This window comes from Artemia franciscana, chromosome 1 (genome assembly GCF_032884065.1).
Source record: "Artemia franciscana chromosome 1, ASM3288406v1, whole genome shotgun sequence".
NCBI classification, from domain to species: Eukaryota; Metazoa; Arthropoda; class Branchiopoda; order Anostraca; family Artemiidae; genus Artemia; species Artemia franciscana.
This window is the reverse complement of record NC_088863.1, coordinates 69,357,338-69,373,926: the sequence shown is the minus strand read 5'-3', so window position 1 is coordinate 69,373,926 and position 16,589 is coordinate 69,357,338. Positions and strand designations below refer to the sequence as shown.

The 16,589-nt window shown below is 36.1% G+C and overlaps 1 protein-coding gene across 2 annotated transcripts in view; it reads left to right on the top strand.

The window, feature by feature from the left end:
* The window catches only part of LOC136033331 (neurogenic locus Notch protein-like), a 94,128-nt gene that overhangs the window by 11,793 nt on the left and 65,746 nt on the right, over positions 1–16,589 (top strand). Inside the window, exons 5-7 of one of the 2 annotated variants that reach the window (XM_065714127.1) lie at positions 1,932–2,065; positions 4,241–4,753; positions 13,354–13,425. In XM_065714127.1, the coding sequence (XP_065570199.1) occupies positions 1,932–2,065; positions 4,241–4,753; positions 13,354–13,425 (719 nt within the window). The remainder of the gene's footprint in view (positions 1–1,931; positions 2,066–4,240; positions 4,754–13,353; positions 13,426–16,589) is intronic. The other variant, XM_065714131.1, reaches the window with a different exon arrangement.

Below are 16,589 nucleotides of genomic sequence, written 5' to 3'. Positions count from 1 at the left end.
TGGTGACATTGGGGGGGGGGGGAGTTGGGAGGGGGAAACCTAAAATCTTGGAAAACACTTAGAGTGGAGGGATCGGGATGAAACTTGGTGGGAAAAATAAGCACAAGTCCTATATACATGATTGACATAACCAGAACGGATCCGATCTCTTTGGGGTACTTGGGGGGGGGTTAATTCTGAAAAATTAGAAAAAAATGAGCTATTTTTAACTTACGAACGGGTGATCGGATCTCAATGAAATTTGATATTTAGAAGGATATCGTGTCTCAGAGCTCTTATTTTAAATCCCGAATAGTTCTGGTGACATTGGGGGGGGGAGTTGGGAGAGGGAAACCTAAAACTTGGAAAATACTTAGAGTGGAGGGATCGGGATGGAACTTGGCGGGAAAAATAAGCACAGGTCCTAGATACATGATTGACATAACCGGAACGGATTCGCTCTCTTTGGGGTAGTTGGGGGGGGGGGTTAATTCTGAAAATGAGAAAAAATGAGGTATTTTTAACTTACGAACGGTTGATTGGATCTCAATGAAATTTGGTGTTTAGAAGGATATCGTGTCTCAAAGCACTTATTTTAAGTCCCGACAGGATCTGGTGACATTAGGGGGAGTTTGGGGTGATGGAACCTAAAATCATGGAAAACGCTTAGATTGGAGGGATCGGGATGAAACTTGGTGGGAAAAATAAGCAGAAGTCTTAAATACGTGATTTACATAATTGGAACGGATCTGCTCTATTGGGGGGGGGGTTAATTCTGAAAAATTAGGAAAAATGACGTATTTTTAACTTACGAAGGAGTGATCGGATCTTCATGAAACTTCATATTTAGAAGGAACTCGTGACTCAGATCTCTTTTTTTAAATCTCAACCGGATCCAGCGTGATTGGGGGGGGGGGGTAGGGGGAACCGGAAATCTTAGAAAATACTTAAAGCGGTGAGATCAGGATGAAACTGGATGAGAAGAATAAAACCTTTCTAAGACACGTGGCTGACATAACCGGACTGGATCTGCTCTCTTTGATGAAGTTGGGGGGGGGGGTAATTTTGAAAATAGAGGTATTTGTAACTTACGAAAGGATGACCAGATCTTAATGAAATTTGATATTTAGAAGGATCTTGCGCTTTAAAGCTCTAATTTTAAATTCCGACCAGATCCTGTGACATTGGGGGGAGTTGGAGGGGGAAACCGGAATTCTTGGAAAACGTGAAAATTGGGATATTTTATCTTACGAATAGATGATCGGATCTTAATGAAATTTGATATTTAGAAGGATTCATATCACAAGCTCTTATTTCAAATCCCGACCAGATCTTTTGACATTGGGGGGAGTTGGAGGGGGAAATCTTAGAAAATATTTGGAGTCTAGGAATCGGGATGAAGCTTGGTGGATAGAATAAGCAAATGTCCTTGATACGTGATTGATGGAACCGTACTGGATTCGCTCTCTTTGGGGGAGTTGGGGGGAGGGGTTCAGTGATTTGGCGAGTTTGGTTCTTCTGGACGTGCTAGGACGATGAAAATTGGTAGGCGTGTCAGGGAGCTGCACAAATTGACTTGATAAAGTCGTTTTCCCAGATTCGACTGTCGGGGGGCTAAAGGGAGAGGAAAAATTAGGTATTTATAACATTCGATTGGGTGATCGGATCTTAAAGAATTTTGATATTTAGAAGGACATCGTGACTCAGAGCTCTTATTTTAAATCCTGACCGGCATTAGGCCTCTTATTTTCCTTTTAAATCAATCTATTGACTCATAGAATTTTGCTAGAGCTCATACCATATGATCTCTTGGCTCTTAGCTCTTCTTGTCTCGTCACAAGTGCCATATGAGCTCTTAGCTCTTGTTTTTACTATGCTTAAGAAATTTGTTTTGATTTTCTACGAATTCACTCTCTGCCACTCTACAGTTGACTGCTTCTCTTTTTTTGCAGTTGCTTCTGTGACAGTGGATATACCGGAAGACAATGTGAGACAAAGTATATCCCATGCAGCCCATCACCTTGCTTAAACGGTGGCTTTTGCAGTCAAACTAGTCAATTGGATTACAAGTGCAAATGCAAAGCAGGTAGGATTTTGTTCACTTAAAGAATTATGCGTCTTAAATGCTTGTTGTGGTTGCGGACTGGAAATGTTCGCATCAATGGACTCAGAGGCCGGGAGGTACAGATCACTTTACACCTTGTGATACCTTTCAAATTTGCCTAGTGTTGACATCTTTAAGTTGGACCGCTGAGATAGAGTTTAGAAACGTGTAAAAATAAATTGCTGAAATGAAAAATTCACTAATATAGTTCAATATTTGGTTGGGAGGAAAAGCAGAGTAAAAAGTCAGATTTATTGTTTTCAGTAGTAGCTGCGACCTTTTCTTTGTTTTTGCTGACTTAAAATTTAATACGAAAATAAAAAAAAACTATAAGTTTTTTTTTTAATGCTCAAAACGTTACATTCCAAGGTTGAGCAATTACAACAATGGGTAAAATGGCAGGTTTCCCTTCCTGACATCATGGTTGTAGCGTCTGCTGCTACCTATTAGTGAATGAGCTCTAGCTTATAGTTATCGAAAAAACAACAAAAGAGACCAAGATACGATACGATACATTATTAATAAACACAATTATATCTCTTTATATTACACATCTGCTGCACTGATGGAAAAACATACGTTTTTGTTGGTTCAAGACACAGAGTAACCGAAAGTAAAGGGATTTGCTTATCGTCATGCAGTGGAATTAATGCACCCTACATAGCAGAAAAGTATAAGAGTATCTCTGTGGTTATTCAGTAAATAAATATACGAGTGTGACTTGGCAATATTAAAGACACGCTTGATATTGTCTGTGCAAGTCAAGTAAAATAAACTTAATTGGATATACTGCTGTGTATCATTAGAACAATATCTTAAACCTTTGGAAGAATCCTATGCGAACCTATAGGCAGCGTTAAGTTCACAAAACAGTAAAGACTACTTGAAAGTTGTCCTGAGTAAAAATAGTTTAAATCAGTAAAAGGAAGGACAAATAATCAGTCTCTGGTTTAATTTCAATGAGAACGGCGGAATAATTTTCTCTTAATGTAAATTTCAAACTTGGTACTGTAAACATCAATTTTTTTTCTTATCGTTTTGCTGATAAGTTGCTATGGCAAATCTGGCAATGGTTCAGATGTAGAAATACAATCGGTTATCAATTGAAGCTATAATATTTTAATGTAGACTAAGGTGGCTTGTGTGGATTAAAAATAAGAAAGCTTTTTAACATAGCTTATTTACTTTAGCAAGATCATACCATGTAAGAAATGCATTGATGTTGAATGACCTGCTGAAGAACAAGATTTTCAAAAAATAGCAGACAGACTCTTTTGTAAAGATTGCGATTGCGAAACACATTTTTAATGTGGAATAAAATGGACTTAAATTGGTTGTAGATTGAACACTTAAGGGACTTAGCTCCTTGTGGATTTAACTTGGTTTAAGCTTGAAATTACAAAAGCAAAAAATTGAATAAAAAAGACATACTTCAAAAACTCCGTATTAATATGGTTCTTGTTCAGACAATGTGTAACACATCTTTTTTACGCTAAAAAGTTGATAAAAGGGCCGGGTGCTGTTTTTTGAGGACAACAGGCCCACTTTGTTTATCTGATAACACTAACTGAATATCTATATATAGTTTCGACTCAAACAGGTGCCATATATTTATTTTTTCTGAAAATTCTGTAGGGGAAGGGTGACTTCCTCACAATAAACTGAAATGCTCAAATGGAAAATTCACTTATAGTGTTCAGTGGTTGGTTGGGAGGGAAAGAAAGTCATTAGTCGGATGCATCGTTTCCAGCAACAGTAGAAGCATAAATAAATTTAAAGTCATAATTTAATATAATAAATTAAAAATTAGAAAAAACTCACCCAGTAGTGCATTTTTGTTTTTTGAGTGTTTTAGTTTTTTTTTTTTTTTTTTTTTTTTTTTTTTTTTTTTTTTTTTTTTTTTTTTAGTGTCTCGTGTGTATTTTCTTCCGTATTCTGTATTATGTGTGTTTGTTCTTATGCATCTCTCATATGTTTTATGAAAAAAATCCCTTCCAAAAATTATGAATTATTGTGTTTTGACTGAAGCTACACATCAAACTAAAAATCCTGGGTTCATCTTGATTTGATAATCTGGTCTCATCTTGAGTAGCACGTGTGTATGTCATAACTGGGTGCTGTGATTCTTCCCATTTTTAATGAATGTATCTTTGATAGGATTTACTGGTACAAACTGCGAGATCAATATTGACGACTGTCCTGGAAATCTTTGCCAAAACGGTGCAACATGTGTTGATGGTGTTAACAGCTATACTTGTACATGTCCACCATCCTTTACTGGGAAGTTTTGCAGTGAAGACATCGATGAGTGTGCTTTTCGCCCTTCTGTCTGTCTGAACGGTGCAACATGCACTAATAAACACGGTGGATATTCCTGCATTTGTGTGAATGGTTGGACAGGAGCAGATTGTGGTGAAAATATTGATGATTGCGCTGGAGCAGCTTGTTTTAATGGTGCCACTTGCCATGACCGTGTTGGAAGTTTTTACTGTCAGTGCGCACCTGGAAAAACTGGATTATTATGTCATCTTGATGATGCCTGTGCATCTAATCCTTGTCACCCTGCTGCTATATGTGATACAAGCCCTATAGATGGTACTTATTTATGCTCTTGTCCGAGTGGATACAGGGGAACTGACTGTACCGAAGATGTTGATGAATGTGCAGAAGGTAAGTTTTTTCCACGTTGTTTTTCATGCTACTTTTTGGTTTTGGATTTTGATTGCAGTATAGTGCTAAACAGCTCAACGTGAATGGTAGCTGGTTTTTTTTTAGATTTTTTTTTCTTTTTTAGCTAAATTTTGGTTACTTCTTCTCCTTGATTATGGTAGCTATCGCCTATTATGTTGGCTTCCAACCGCATGGCTACATCGTATTTGATGACTTTAAATGAGTATAAACACTAATTTCTCAAGGGTGTTGGTTTATTCAGTAATGCTTTGTGTCATAGTTGACACCAATCTTTGTGTTAGGGGGAGTATTGGGGCCCTTACTACCCAAGGGGCTATGATATTCTTACAATTTTACTTGTAAGTTCTTTTTTCCAATACATTTTGGTCATTTTTTATCGTAAACTAGTGATATTTAAGTTTCAACCGTAAACTTGAGAACATTTACATAAAATCTGCCTATTAGTATTAATATTTGTTTTTCCATCTTGCAGTCAAACAGTTCGTGGTAACGAACTGTAGTAAGGAGCGACCCGGCTCAATAGTAAACGAAACTCTAAAAAACCGAATTTTGATACCAATAGATATATCAAAAGAATCGAATTTTTATGCTGATTTTAAATATATAAGGTTCATCAAATTTATTATTACTTATCAAAAGTTACAAGCCTGAGAAAATTTACCTTGTTTTGGTAAATAGGAAACACTCCCTAAAAGTCATACGATCTTAACGAAAATCACACCATCGCATTCAGCGTATCAGAAAACCTTACCGTAGAAGTTTCAAGGTCTTATCTACAGAAATGTGGAACTTAGTATTTTTTGCCAGAAGACCGATCACGAGTGCGTGTTTATTTGTTTGTTTGTTTGTTTTTTTTCCAGGGGTGATCGTATCGACCAAGTAGTCCTAGAATGTCGCAAGAGGGCTCATTATAACGGAAATAAAAAGTTCTAGTGCCCTTTTTAAGTGACAAAAAATTGGATGGCACCTAGTCCCCCTCCCACGCTCATTTCTTTCCCAAAGTGAACAGATCCAAATTTTGAGATAGTCATTTTGTTCAGCATAGTCGAAAAACACAATAACTATGTCTTTGGGGCTGACTTACTCCCCCATAGTCCCCAAGGGAGGGGCTGCATTTTACAAACTTTGACCAGCGTTTACATACAGTAATGATTATTTGGAAGTGTACAGACCTTTTCAGGATGATTTTTTGGTTGGGGGGGGGTTGAGGGGAGGGGCTATGTGGGAGGATCTTCCCTTGGAGGAATTTGTCATGGGAGAAGAGAAATTCCATGAAGGGGGCGCAGGATTTTTTAGCATTATTTAAAAAAAACAATGAAAAAATAAATATGAACAAATTTTTTCAACTGAAAGTAAGGACCAACATTAAAACTTAAAACGAACATTGATTATTACGCATGTGGGGGGTCTATCTCTTCCTAAATAGCTCGCTCTTTACGCTAAAGTATTTTTAGTTATTTCAACTATTTATTCTATAACCTTTGTGATTCAGGGGGTCAATCTTAAAGAATTGGGACAAAATTAAAGTTTTAGTGTAAAGAGTGAGGTATTAACGAGGGGGCGAACCCCCTCATATACATAATGAAAATATACGAATATAGAAGTTCGTTACGTAATTTAATTTGTAAGTTATGGATATTTTTTACTAATAAAAACGTTCGTTCAAAATTAAAATTTTTAGTTGCCTTTATAAGTAACCGAAGAATTAGAGGGCAGCTAGTCCTCGTCTCCCACCCTTTTTCTCAAAGTCGTCTCGTCAAAACTAAGAGAAAGCCATTTAGCAAAAAAAAAAAAAAAAAAAAAAAAACGCAAATTTCGTTTTGAATAGGTTTTCACGGGCACGGTAGGTGCATTTTGCATTGGGCCTGAGGATTTTAAATAAGAGGAGGAGGAGGGAGGGATAGAATCGACAAAATCATAGGCTCCTATTATTTCACTTTCCTTGGGGCCAGGCGACCAGACCAGTATCAGGAGTGGGGACTCAATGCTTTCTTTATATGCCTAAGTTTAAATAAATCTTATTTTCTCGGAAACGGGAGCATTAAAAGGATCTGGTAATATGGTCGAATTTTGTGGATTTTAATTTTTTTTCAGGTTTGTGTGAGGCAATTTTAAGATATATTATTCTGAAAATTAGATCTTAATTGAGCCTACGCTAAATGATACAGGCTATGGTACTTTGAAATAGAACTATTAATTTGTTTTAATGAACTAGTAGAAAAAATGGTCTTTGCTAAAATTACACCCTGGAACAGGATGTTTAAGTTTTTGTGCCTTCACCCCCCCCCCAAGTGTTTAAGACTTTCATTGTTGAAAGCTTCCTGGAACAGCCTTAACATCACCCAACCCCGAAACAAATTACGGAGCAGTTGGTGTAATCATTGCCAAGCTAAGCAAAATTGTAAAATAATCTATTTTATGAACCAGCAATCTAAATAATTCACGTGATCACAGGACTCTGTTGAAGTTATTGACATATATGTTTAATGTGGAGAGTTAAGTGGGGCTATTGATGGTTTTTATTACCTTACGTCCATCCTTTTATTTTACGCTTTCCCATTTACATTATATATAAAAAAAAGAAAAAAACAGACTTACTCTTTTATTATGGATTCTGTAAGTTAGCTATAAAATAATATTAATACTAGTAAGGAATTTTTATTAGCCTAGACCTCATGTATTTCAACTATAGCTAAATTTTGTCAATAAAGTTCGTTTTATTTTATCAAATTGTTGAAAAATTCATGTACAGATCTGTTTTTATTAAAAACACGTTTAAAGTATTAAATATTGACTGAATCGTGCCTGTACGCACGAGTGGGCCTTTGTATCTATGCACCTCCACTCTAGTTTTTTTTTAATTACACCCCCTCCCCTTTCTGAATTCCTTTTTCAGAATACTCGTAAGGTCAAAGTTTATTACATATACCGTGGATATAAATATAGAAAATAAGACAATCGCTGTTCATATCCAGTGCTTGTCTTGCAGAGTCTTAGTTCCAGCATCATTCCCACAGCTATACACATGTTTTAAACCCGCATAGTTCTGTTATCTATCATGAGAATTTGACAGATAAAAAGGCGCAGTGAAAATTGATAGCTTATGGCAGACTAAGGACTTGTAATTTTTGGAGGGACCACTTGTTTTTGAAAGGTCTTTTAACTATCCCCCCTCGTGATATTCAGACTAAAATACATTTTCATATGAATTCTTTCAATAATCCATGCCGTTCATATGTAGCTCAGCCCCTGTTTAGCTCTATTCGTTCGTCTAACTCAGCCCCCCTTCAAATCAGATTATGTTTTTTTTCCACTCTAATTCAAATAAACCGCTGGTTAACTCTACCCTAATTCAATTCAACCCTCATTTAACTCAACCATATTTAAACTTTACATTGAATTTAATGTGAATGGGGCTAAATTTGTTTTGGCTGACCACATCTGAAGGGTACATTCTAATAAAAAACTAATACTATTAGATTTATTATTTTATGTTCTTGCTTATTTTTTCCTTATAAGTCACTATATGATAGAGGAGAAATATTACGACTGTAAAACTTTTGTTTCAACCCATATCGCTAGAGTTAAATGCAACAGTCTAAAATTTGGGATTAACGTTCCTCGGGCCTTAGTTGCCATCCTTCCAAATATCAAGCGAGCGCAGACAACTTAATACGCCCGTGAAAATCCATCCATTTTGATCCCTTAGTCAATCAGTACTTGTCCTTAAATTTCAAGTCGTTTGGACTTCGGAGAAAGGGAATACGCCTCTGAAATAATTATTTTTGTTACATCAAGTCTATCAGCGGAGGAAAATTCCTGTCTACCTTTTTATAGAATAGTTTGTGATGGGACTCGGTTTTGGAGGGTCAAGGTTTAACTTTCCAACTTCGTGCTTCCAATCACACCAGGATCTGAAAATTCTGTAGATATGACATCTAGTTATAGCCTTGACACAAGCACATAAACACAAAAAAAACAGATCTACGTTGCATGGGCAACGTGAGGTGTTGCGGCAACCTTTGCTCGGCTTCGCCGAGTAAAGTGTTGCGAGAGCAACACTTTGGTTTTGTTTCCTCGCTGCGACTAAACGCTGAAGTTGTTAATCTGTAAGGATGCTAAAATACATACTAGGTACACCAACTCGCAAAAGTTGCACACTCCTCATTGCTAAATATGATTGTAGCCTTACAGCCGATTATTACTTACAAGTCCCCTACATGTCTTACCACTGGAACCAAATTGGTCTTACCATCAAATACAACGGAAACAAAAAATAGGTACACCAACTAGTAAGAGTTGCGAGCCCCTCATTGCCGAGGATGATTATGAGCTAACAGCCGACTGTTGCTTATAACTCCCCTATATGTCTCACAATTGGTATCGGCCTATTTTTGGTTTCAGTGTGTACCTTACTACTGAAGTTGTCAACCCCTTTAAACTTTCAAACTGGTATATCTCATGAAGAAATTTTTGTACAAAAAAATGGATGACATATACTTTGATCAGCTCATCAAAAGCTATCGACTGCCGTCGAAAAAAAAATCTATCTGTCTTAGTTCAAAAGTTGACTTTTTTGCCGTAGGCCAACTTTCTAACGTCATCACTTAGAAAGGAGCAAAGGATAAACTCTAATTTCTTTAGCAATGAGAGAACTTTTAAAGTATAAGAGGCACATCTGATACCATTTCTCTACCGCAATCCCAAGTGCGAAAAACCGAATGATAAACTCAGCTGAAATGACGAACAGAAATGGGTAGAAACAATAGATGGCAGCACTTTCGGACCCGTGGGAAAATGCCGCTTTTTTGCTTCTCTAAATTTTTCTATTTATCACTCAAAGAAGATATATTGGCTGTGGGGCAGGGTAACTGTCGCATATATTTAACACTTATAGATTTTAGTCCATCTTCAATTTGAAACTGGTGCCTGCCTGCTTGCCTGCTAGAACGGAGCTTTCCACTCGAAAGCAGAAACATGGTTTGATAAAACGAAAGCTTGGCTGCATAACTTCAGATAGTCCTCTCTGACATAGGCTATACAACTCCTCTTCACCTCACACAATATAGGCTCTGGCTCAAGGACAAGCAAAAACCATCCTTTTTGGCCCCAGGCAAGAGTTCTACGAAGCTTTCCAAAATGTAAAGTCATATTCATCAATCCGGCCTAAGGTCCACACTTTCCGTAAAAACCGCAGAGGTTAGGCCCTTACCACTTTCTAGGAATAAGCTGAAATCGGGGTGCTAGGAAAAAAAAAAAAAAAAAAAAAACACGACAAAACCAAAGTGTTGCTCTCGCAACACAATGAATTTTTCTCAGATTAAAGTAGAGTGCCATTAATAGTTGAAAACGAACCGAAATTATTCCGTATACGATAAGAGCTGCCCCCTCCCATATACCCGGTCTTTACAGAAAAGTCTTGGTATATGTCGAATTCTTTTAAAGCGACTGCACAGGCAAAAGGGCCGTTGAATTGGTACAGGAAATGTTTTATAGCACGGCAAAACTTTGGTGTAGAAAGGGAGGGCTGAGGAGGGGCAGCCCCCTCATGCAGGGAATAATTTTAGTTTCTTTTAGGTTTTAGTGTATTCTTTTTTATTTTATCTCTGTTCGTTTTTCATAGCATATCCGTGTTTATCGTAAATTCCAGGAGGACTCCCTCTCCTCTTGCCCGACTCCCAAAGTCAAAATTTGACTTTCGCACAGCAATGCTTTAAGGAAAAGACCCAACTAGCGTATTTGCTTTTCGAAATAAAGTCTAAATTTGTCCAAATTAGACTACCGTCTCTTAAATACGAGGGAGGCTTGCCCCATCAGGTCTCATACTCCACGATTCATTTTGTGTACTAATCCATTTCTAATTTTGTTTGGAGTTTGGGGCCTAGAATATCAAGAATTGATATTCTGGGCAGTTGAATTCCAGCGGTTGTTGGAATATAAAATAGGGGTTGGAACATATGCTCATCGTTTTCGCGGTTTTAAAATCCAATTCTTCGAAGAAATCTGTTACATTTGGAGGATTCTCATGGACCTGAATAAGGATGCGACGCGTTCGGGAAACTAGAAGACATTAAATGCTAATGATGCCCCCCTCCTACTGTCCACCTCTTTGTTGGTAGGCAAGTGAACATAATCTTCTATGCTACGTAAGAAAAGTTTTCACCAATGAAAGGAGCGCTACGTCCCTCCTCCAATCCAGCACCAATAGTAAAGGCGTAGACAAAAGCATCCTTTGGGAATCAAGAAGGATTATATATTAATTTCTACCCTCCCATCACCTTTCCCAAAATTTAAGAGAGATGATAAATTTGAAAATGAAAATGTACTCTTTAATGTATCTGTCATAGAACCCCCCTCCCTCACCCGCCTATATAGTGACCCACCCAATCTACTGTAATAGCAGATGTACATTTATACATTATTATATGTAATCTTATGATGCTTCAGAAAAATCAACTTGGTGAAATGAAGCTCTAAAAAACGTTAGAAAATATTAGAACTAACACCCCACAGCACCCATATTCAGGCTTAGTTTAAATGAAGAGAGATGAGATGAATTCCTACTCCCATATTTCCCCTTTACTCCTTTCTCTACTTTCCTGAAGGCTCACACAGAGTTGGACAATTTGGGCATTGAAATGCATTCTTGGAGACATCTACCAACCCCTACCTCGCCTACACGATGACTCGCTGCCTCTGCTTCATAGTAGCTGATTCGCCTTTATACATCACAGTCGACAATTTTTTTTAAAGCTATGTAAACCTTCTTAGTTAAATGAAGCTTGGAGATAAATTTCCATATTTTCCATTTAACCTGTAGAGACTACGTGACTTTTTAGGAACTATTGCACCACCGTATGAAATTGCTTCCTTCCAACTAAGAAGTATGTAGCGTTTTCAGGAAAAAAGAGTACATAATAAGCAATCTGCTATTTCTGCTTTTAATTGTCATTTTTTTTTAGTTGTGTCAAGCACAACTTGTTACAAAATTGATTTGAGTCGAACGAGGTTTGGTTTGAACGAGGGTTGAGTTTAAAGGTGCTGGGTTAAACCGAGGTGGAGTTGCATACACCTGCATTCCCATACCGTAACGTAAGCTGCTTCACCCAAAAATATAAAATAGTCTAAAAATATTGCACCCGTCGTAATTTGGCACTATAAATCTCCAGAGTTATTCTTTTGTGACTGTAGACGTGGCAGTAAACTATTTTTCTACGTAATTTTGGTACACTCAGGAAGTTAAGCTACGTTGATCCTAATAAAATATACCTAAGTATGATGAAAAATAAAATAGTTTAGGAACAAAATTCTGGTAATTACAACAGAATTATTGAAATTAGGCCCCCCAGAACGCATTGTATTAAATGGTTTCTAACATAGCCAAAATACCATCTAAAATATTTAATTGAATACCTTCATTGCAGTGTATATACACTCTTTCACGCTAAGCCGAAAGAAACTACAGAAAGAAACCGGTTCTGTTAGACCAAGAACTTGAATATAGTGGGTATTAGAGATAAGTACCGTAATTTATTATGGAAGATACTAATTGTTGACATAGGTATTACTTCTGAGGGGGGGGGGGTCTAAAAATTCTATTCAATTAGTAGGAAAACGCGATGCCTTAAAAGTTCACTAAAGCTTCCACTAAAGTAGGGATTTAGTTCCAGAATTACTTCTCGAAAATTGTAGAAAAAAAAAATAATTCTCTTCACTTGCTGTTTTAATTTTTTGTGTGCAGAATGTGTATTTTAACCCGACTTAGTAGTTCTCTGCATGTGGACGTAATTTTTCTTGGCAGTCCCTAAAAATATTTTATGGGAAATTTCATGCTTGTAGCTTAGGCTAGGACACATATATGCTGAAATAACAGGCGAGGAGTTTTTTTTTTTGCAATTTTCAAGAAGTAATTTTGGGGTTGAACCCCAAATTTTTCCGTAGAATAGATACTGTAACCCTAGGGGGGAGGGGGTTTACTACCGACTTACATAATTTTTGCTGAGAGTCTTTTGAAAACATTTTAAGAGGGACTTCTATGTGTGCAGCTACAACCGGGATTCTAACATGCTTAAATTGGTATAGAGTAGGTGAGGGTATCAATTTTTTCTGACATCTTTAAGAAGTGCATTTTGAGGCAAGGTTTCCTTTTTTGCAGAATGTATCACGTAAACTTTGCAAGAAGATCTCATATAATGCAGTCATTTTCGATTATCTTTTCCGTAAAAAAAAAAAAAAAAAAAAGCCTATGGGTAATTTTTGTGGAAAAAGATAAATAGTATAGTTATTGAGAGAAAGGGGGTATTTTTGATGGACTATTCCAATGATTTACAGCTGCATCTATTGTCCTAGTTTGTTTAGTCACTTTCTGCCTCAGTTTGGATTTTTATAGTTTCTAAGTTGCATCTATTTTCTTTGCCTAGTAAGATTCAATTATAATAATTTGTAATTTTTTGCTATTTGACTTTGGAATGAGACTTCGCTTGTTTTCTGTTTTAAGTTAATTCTTTTTCTTTGCTTTGTTTTTTATTTATTGCAGCTAATTTTTGCGTCTTTGTTTTTCTTTTTGTAAATGAAAACAGTGTGCATCGTAAGCAATTCCAGAAACTTTGCTGCCAATGGTAAATGGAGCCTCAGCTCGTGTCGTGGTGTACGTAAGTAATACAATCATGAGAATGGCTTATTGGACCGTCCCAGGGCACTTGTCTATTTGTTTGCTGATATTTTTGGTTATATTTGTTCGCTTGTGAAAATTGCTTTTGTTACCAAAACCTTGCGTTTAGTAAAAAAAAGGACAGAAAAATTAAATGACAAGATCGACAAAAGGAAATCTAAACCGTGTAAGTTATAACATCTAAATGAAGCTGCGTAGTGCTGTTTGCAACCGACTGTGAAGCGGAATCGAAAAAAATTCTCGCTGAAAAAAAAGCCCAAATTTTGACTGTCTTAATTTTCTAAATAATGAGCATATTTGATGCTATTTATAAAAGAAGATTTAATGTTTATTACATTTTTTCTTTCTTTTTATGAGGCGTATAATGCTTTGATTTTAGCATTTTGGGCATAGAATAGCCTACACTTGCAGTCTGACTACCAAAGACATGTGGGATCTTCGGGTCCAAGCTTTGAATTTCCCCAAAGATTCAACTTTAAACACAGGGGTGGTTCTGTGCCTGGGCAGGGGCAGCCTCTCTCTAGTTTTTGACATCTAACATTAAACTCCTTTTATTTTGTATTTTTACATTTTGGTAGGCTATACCTTGCCCCCCTCCCCATATTTTGAGGCCTAAAACCGCTACTGCTTTTCAAATAGATTATTCAATATTTTTTAGCTATATGTTTTGTAAATGCTGTAAGAGTCTTTTGGATACAAAAATAGAAACGTATTAAACTCATAAAATGGCGTAACTGCATTAAGCCATTAATAAATAGTCTTTCCCTGTTGAATAACTTAATTATTGAACAAGCCAACCTCTCTTTTGTATCTAAGCGCTTCCTTGTGAGTGTTTTTTTGGTATATGTTTTAATTGTCTAAATGTTACATTTGTTAATTGTCTTTAGAGGGCGATGGTTCATGTCTCACGTGCCAAAAGTATCTGTGCTACCAAAAAAGAATCTTTTCAAAAAATATCTTAATTTATTGCTTACACTTTTACCCAATCTGTTTTCTATAGTGATTTTTGATATAACATCGTTTATGGTTGTAACCTATGATATATTTAGTCATCGTCATCTTGTATAGGAAGATACAATTTCTTTGCCAAAGATTGCGTCTTATTCCAATATTATCATTTTTTTCTATTATTTTTAAAGGCACTAGATGTTGCAACTTTTTTTTCAAATGTGCCCTTAAACTGTTTTCTTTGTTGTTCCAGCACCCCGCTAGCGGTATAAAAAAAAGAAGATGTACAAAAAGTCATGTTCCTTGTTAATCAAGATACTAACCAAGATGGTTACTATGGACCGTTGTTCATTCTTTTTTGGGTTGCAGCTATCGCAGCAATTTTGATTACAAAAATCTATCTGGCTTTTCCTTCAACTCAATTTTTTTATTTCGAGTGGTGTATAGAAAAAAGTGTCATTATCAAAGCTAGTTTGAGAGGCTAATGATGAAAGGCGGTTGATTGTGTGTGTATGGTACATCTGGTAGGTCACAGCATCATCTGAGGGGACAGCTTCGAAATTTCAGATGTGAAAACAAGTCTTCCCCGAAACTACTTACAATGATGTAGAAGTTGTGTTTCCACTTGTTTCTTTTTATAACCCGTTAAACTTGGGAAATTTTCTGTAAATAGCTTTTTGGATTCAGTTTAAATTCCTTAAAAATCGGGTAGCTTTTTCCGCCTTAATCGCTCACATTTTCGTTTGTCCATAGACAGACATTGAAATTCCGTAGGTGTGCGGAAAAGTTCGTAGAAGTGGAAATACTATGCAAAAGACTGAAATATAGTTGTGGCTGGTTTCTCGAGCTCTCACTCAAAGAGGAGGGAGAAGTGATTTTCAGACCCGTGAAATAGGTTTCTGTCGAGGTTCCTGCATATTATATGCGGTATTCAAAAATGAAATTTTCTATTGAAACTAAAATTCTATTGACACTAGTTCACACACTGTTGAATTTCAAGATTTTGAAAAATTAAAATAAAGTTTTTAAAGATTGTTCTATTTTCAGTTTTATCCAAGCATAGCCTAGTGTTATTTGCATCTGTAGAGTGAAAATCGCTACACACTTACATTTCATTTTCAAAAGTGATTTTTAATACGTATATTTATCCTTTTGTCCTTTATTATTATTCATTCTTTTGAGATAGTTTAAATAATTACGTAAAGCCATTTGTGGCTTAATTCGGTATGTTCAGTTAAACATACCAATTAAGCATTGGTATATTTTTCTAATTATATATATATATATATATATATATATATATATATATATATATATATATATATATATATATATATATATATATATATATATATATATAATCTTTTATTATTGTTTAACAGCGTGTCCTTACGTGTTTACCTTTCTGCTTTGTGTTTTTGTATTTTTTTTTTTTTGTGTAAACTATTGCGCTACTAAAATTGCCTTTCTTGCTTGCAGTAGCTCTTGCTTGCCTAACAAGGTTTTTGTGTTGCTTTTTTATGTTGTTCTATTACTCGGCCTGGGGGAGTTCTGGCTATAGCCTTGGGGTCCTTACTTTTCAGGGGCCCTGGTATAACCATTTTCATTACTTGTCATATATTTTTATCAGTACATGTGTGGCGAACATTGAAATTTAAAACAAATTGTTTTTGATAACAGTGGATAAATTATGAGTAATTCAAATAACTAAAATATGTTTGTTTTAGGTTTGCACTGCTAAATAAAGATTTATTAAACTATTTATTATTATACACTACTATACTTTATAATATGGAAAACTGATGCCCGTAAAAGTTCATGTCAAATCTATTGAATTTAATCGAGATAGTCCTATATTAGAAAGATTTTTCACTACGTACGTGAACTTCTTTACTTATGTAAACTACTATTTTATTTAAATGTTTGATGTATAGAGGGTCCCCTGAAAAAAATTGCAATCGGGCCTCGCCCCTTTTCAATCTGGGCCTGGGTTTTGAGAAGGGACCAAATTCACAGTGGTCAATGTTTCAGATAGGGAAAAGCATTTGGAGACGATAGTTGGGGTTTTAAATTATATGTGGTTAGTTTCTTGTTGCGTGTAGTTTCCGAGATTTAATCCTTGGATTCAGGTTGGCGGTAACCCCGTTTAGTACAGACTTCATCAATTTTCATTTTATGGGCAGTGATTCAGACAGA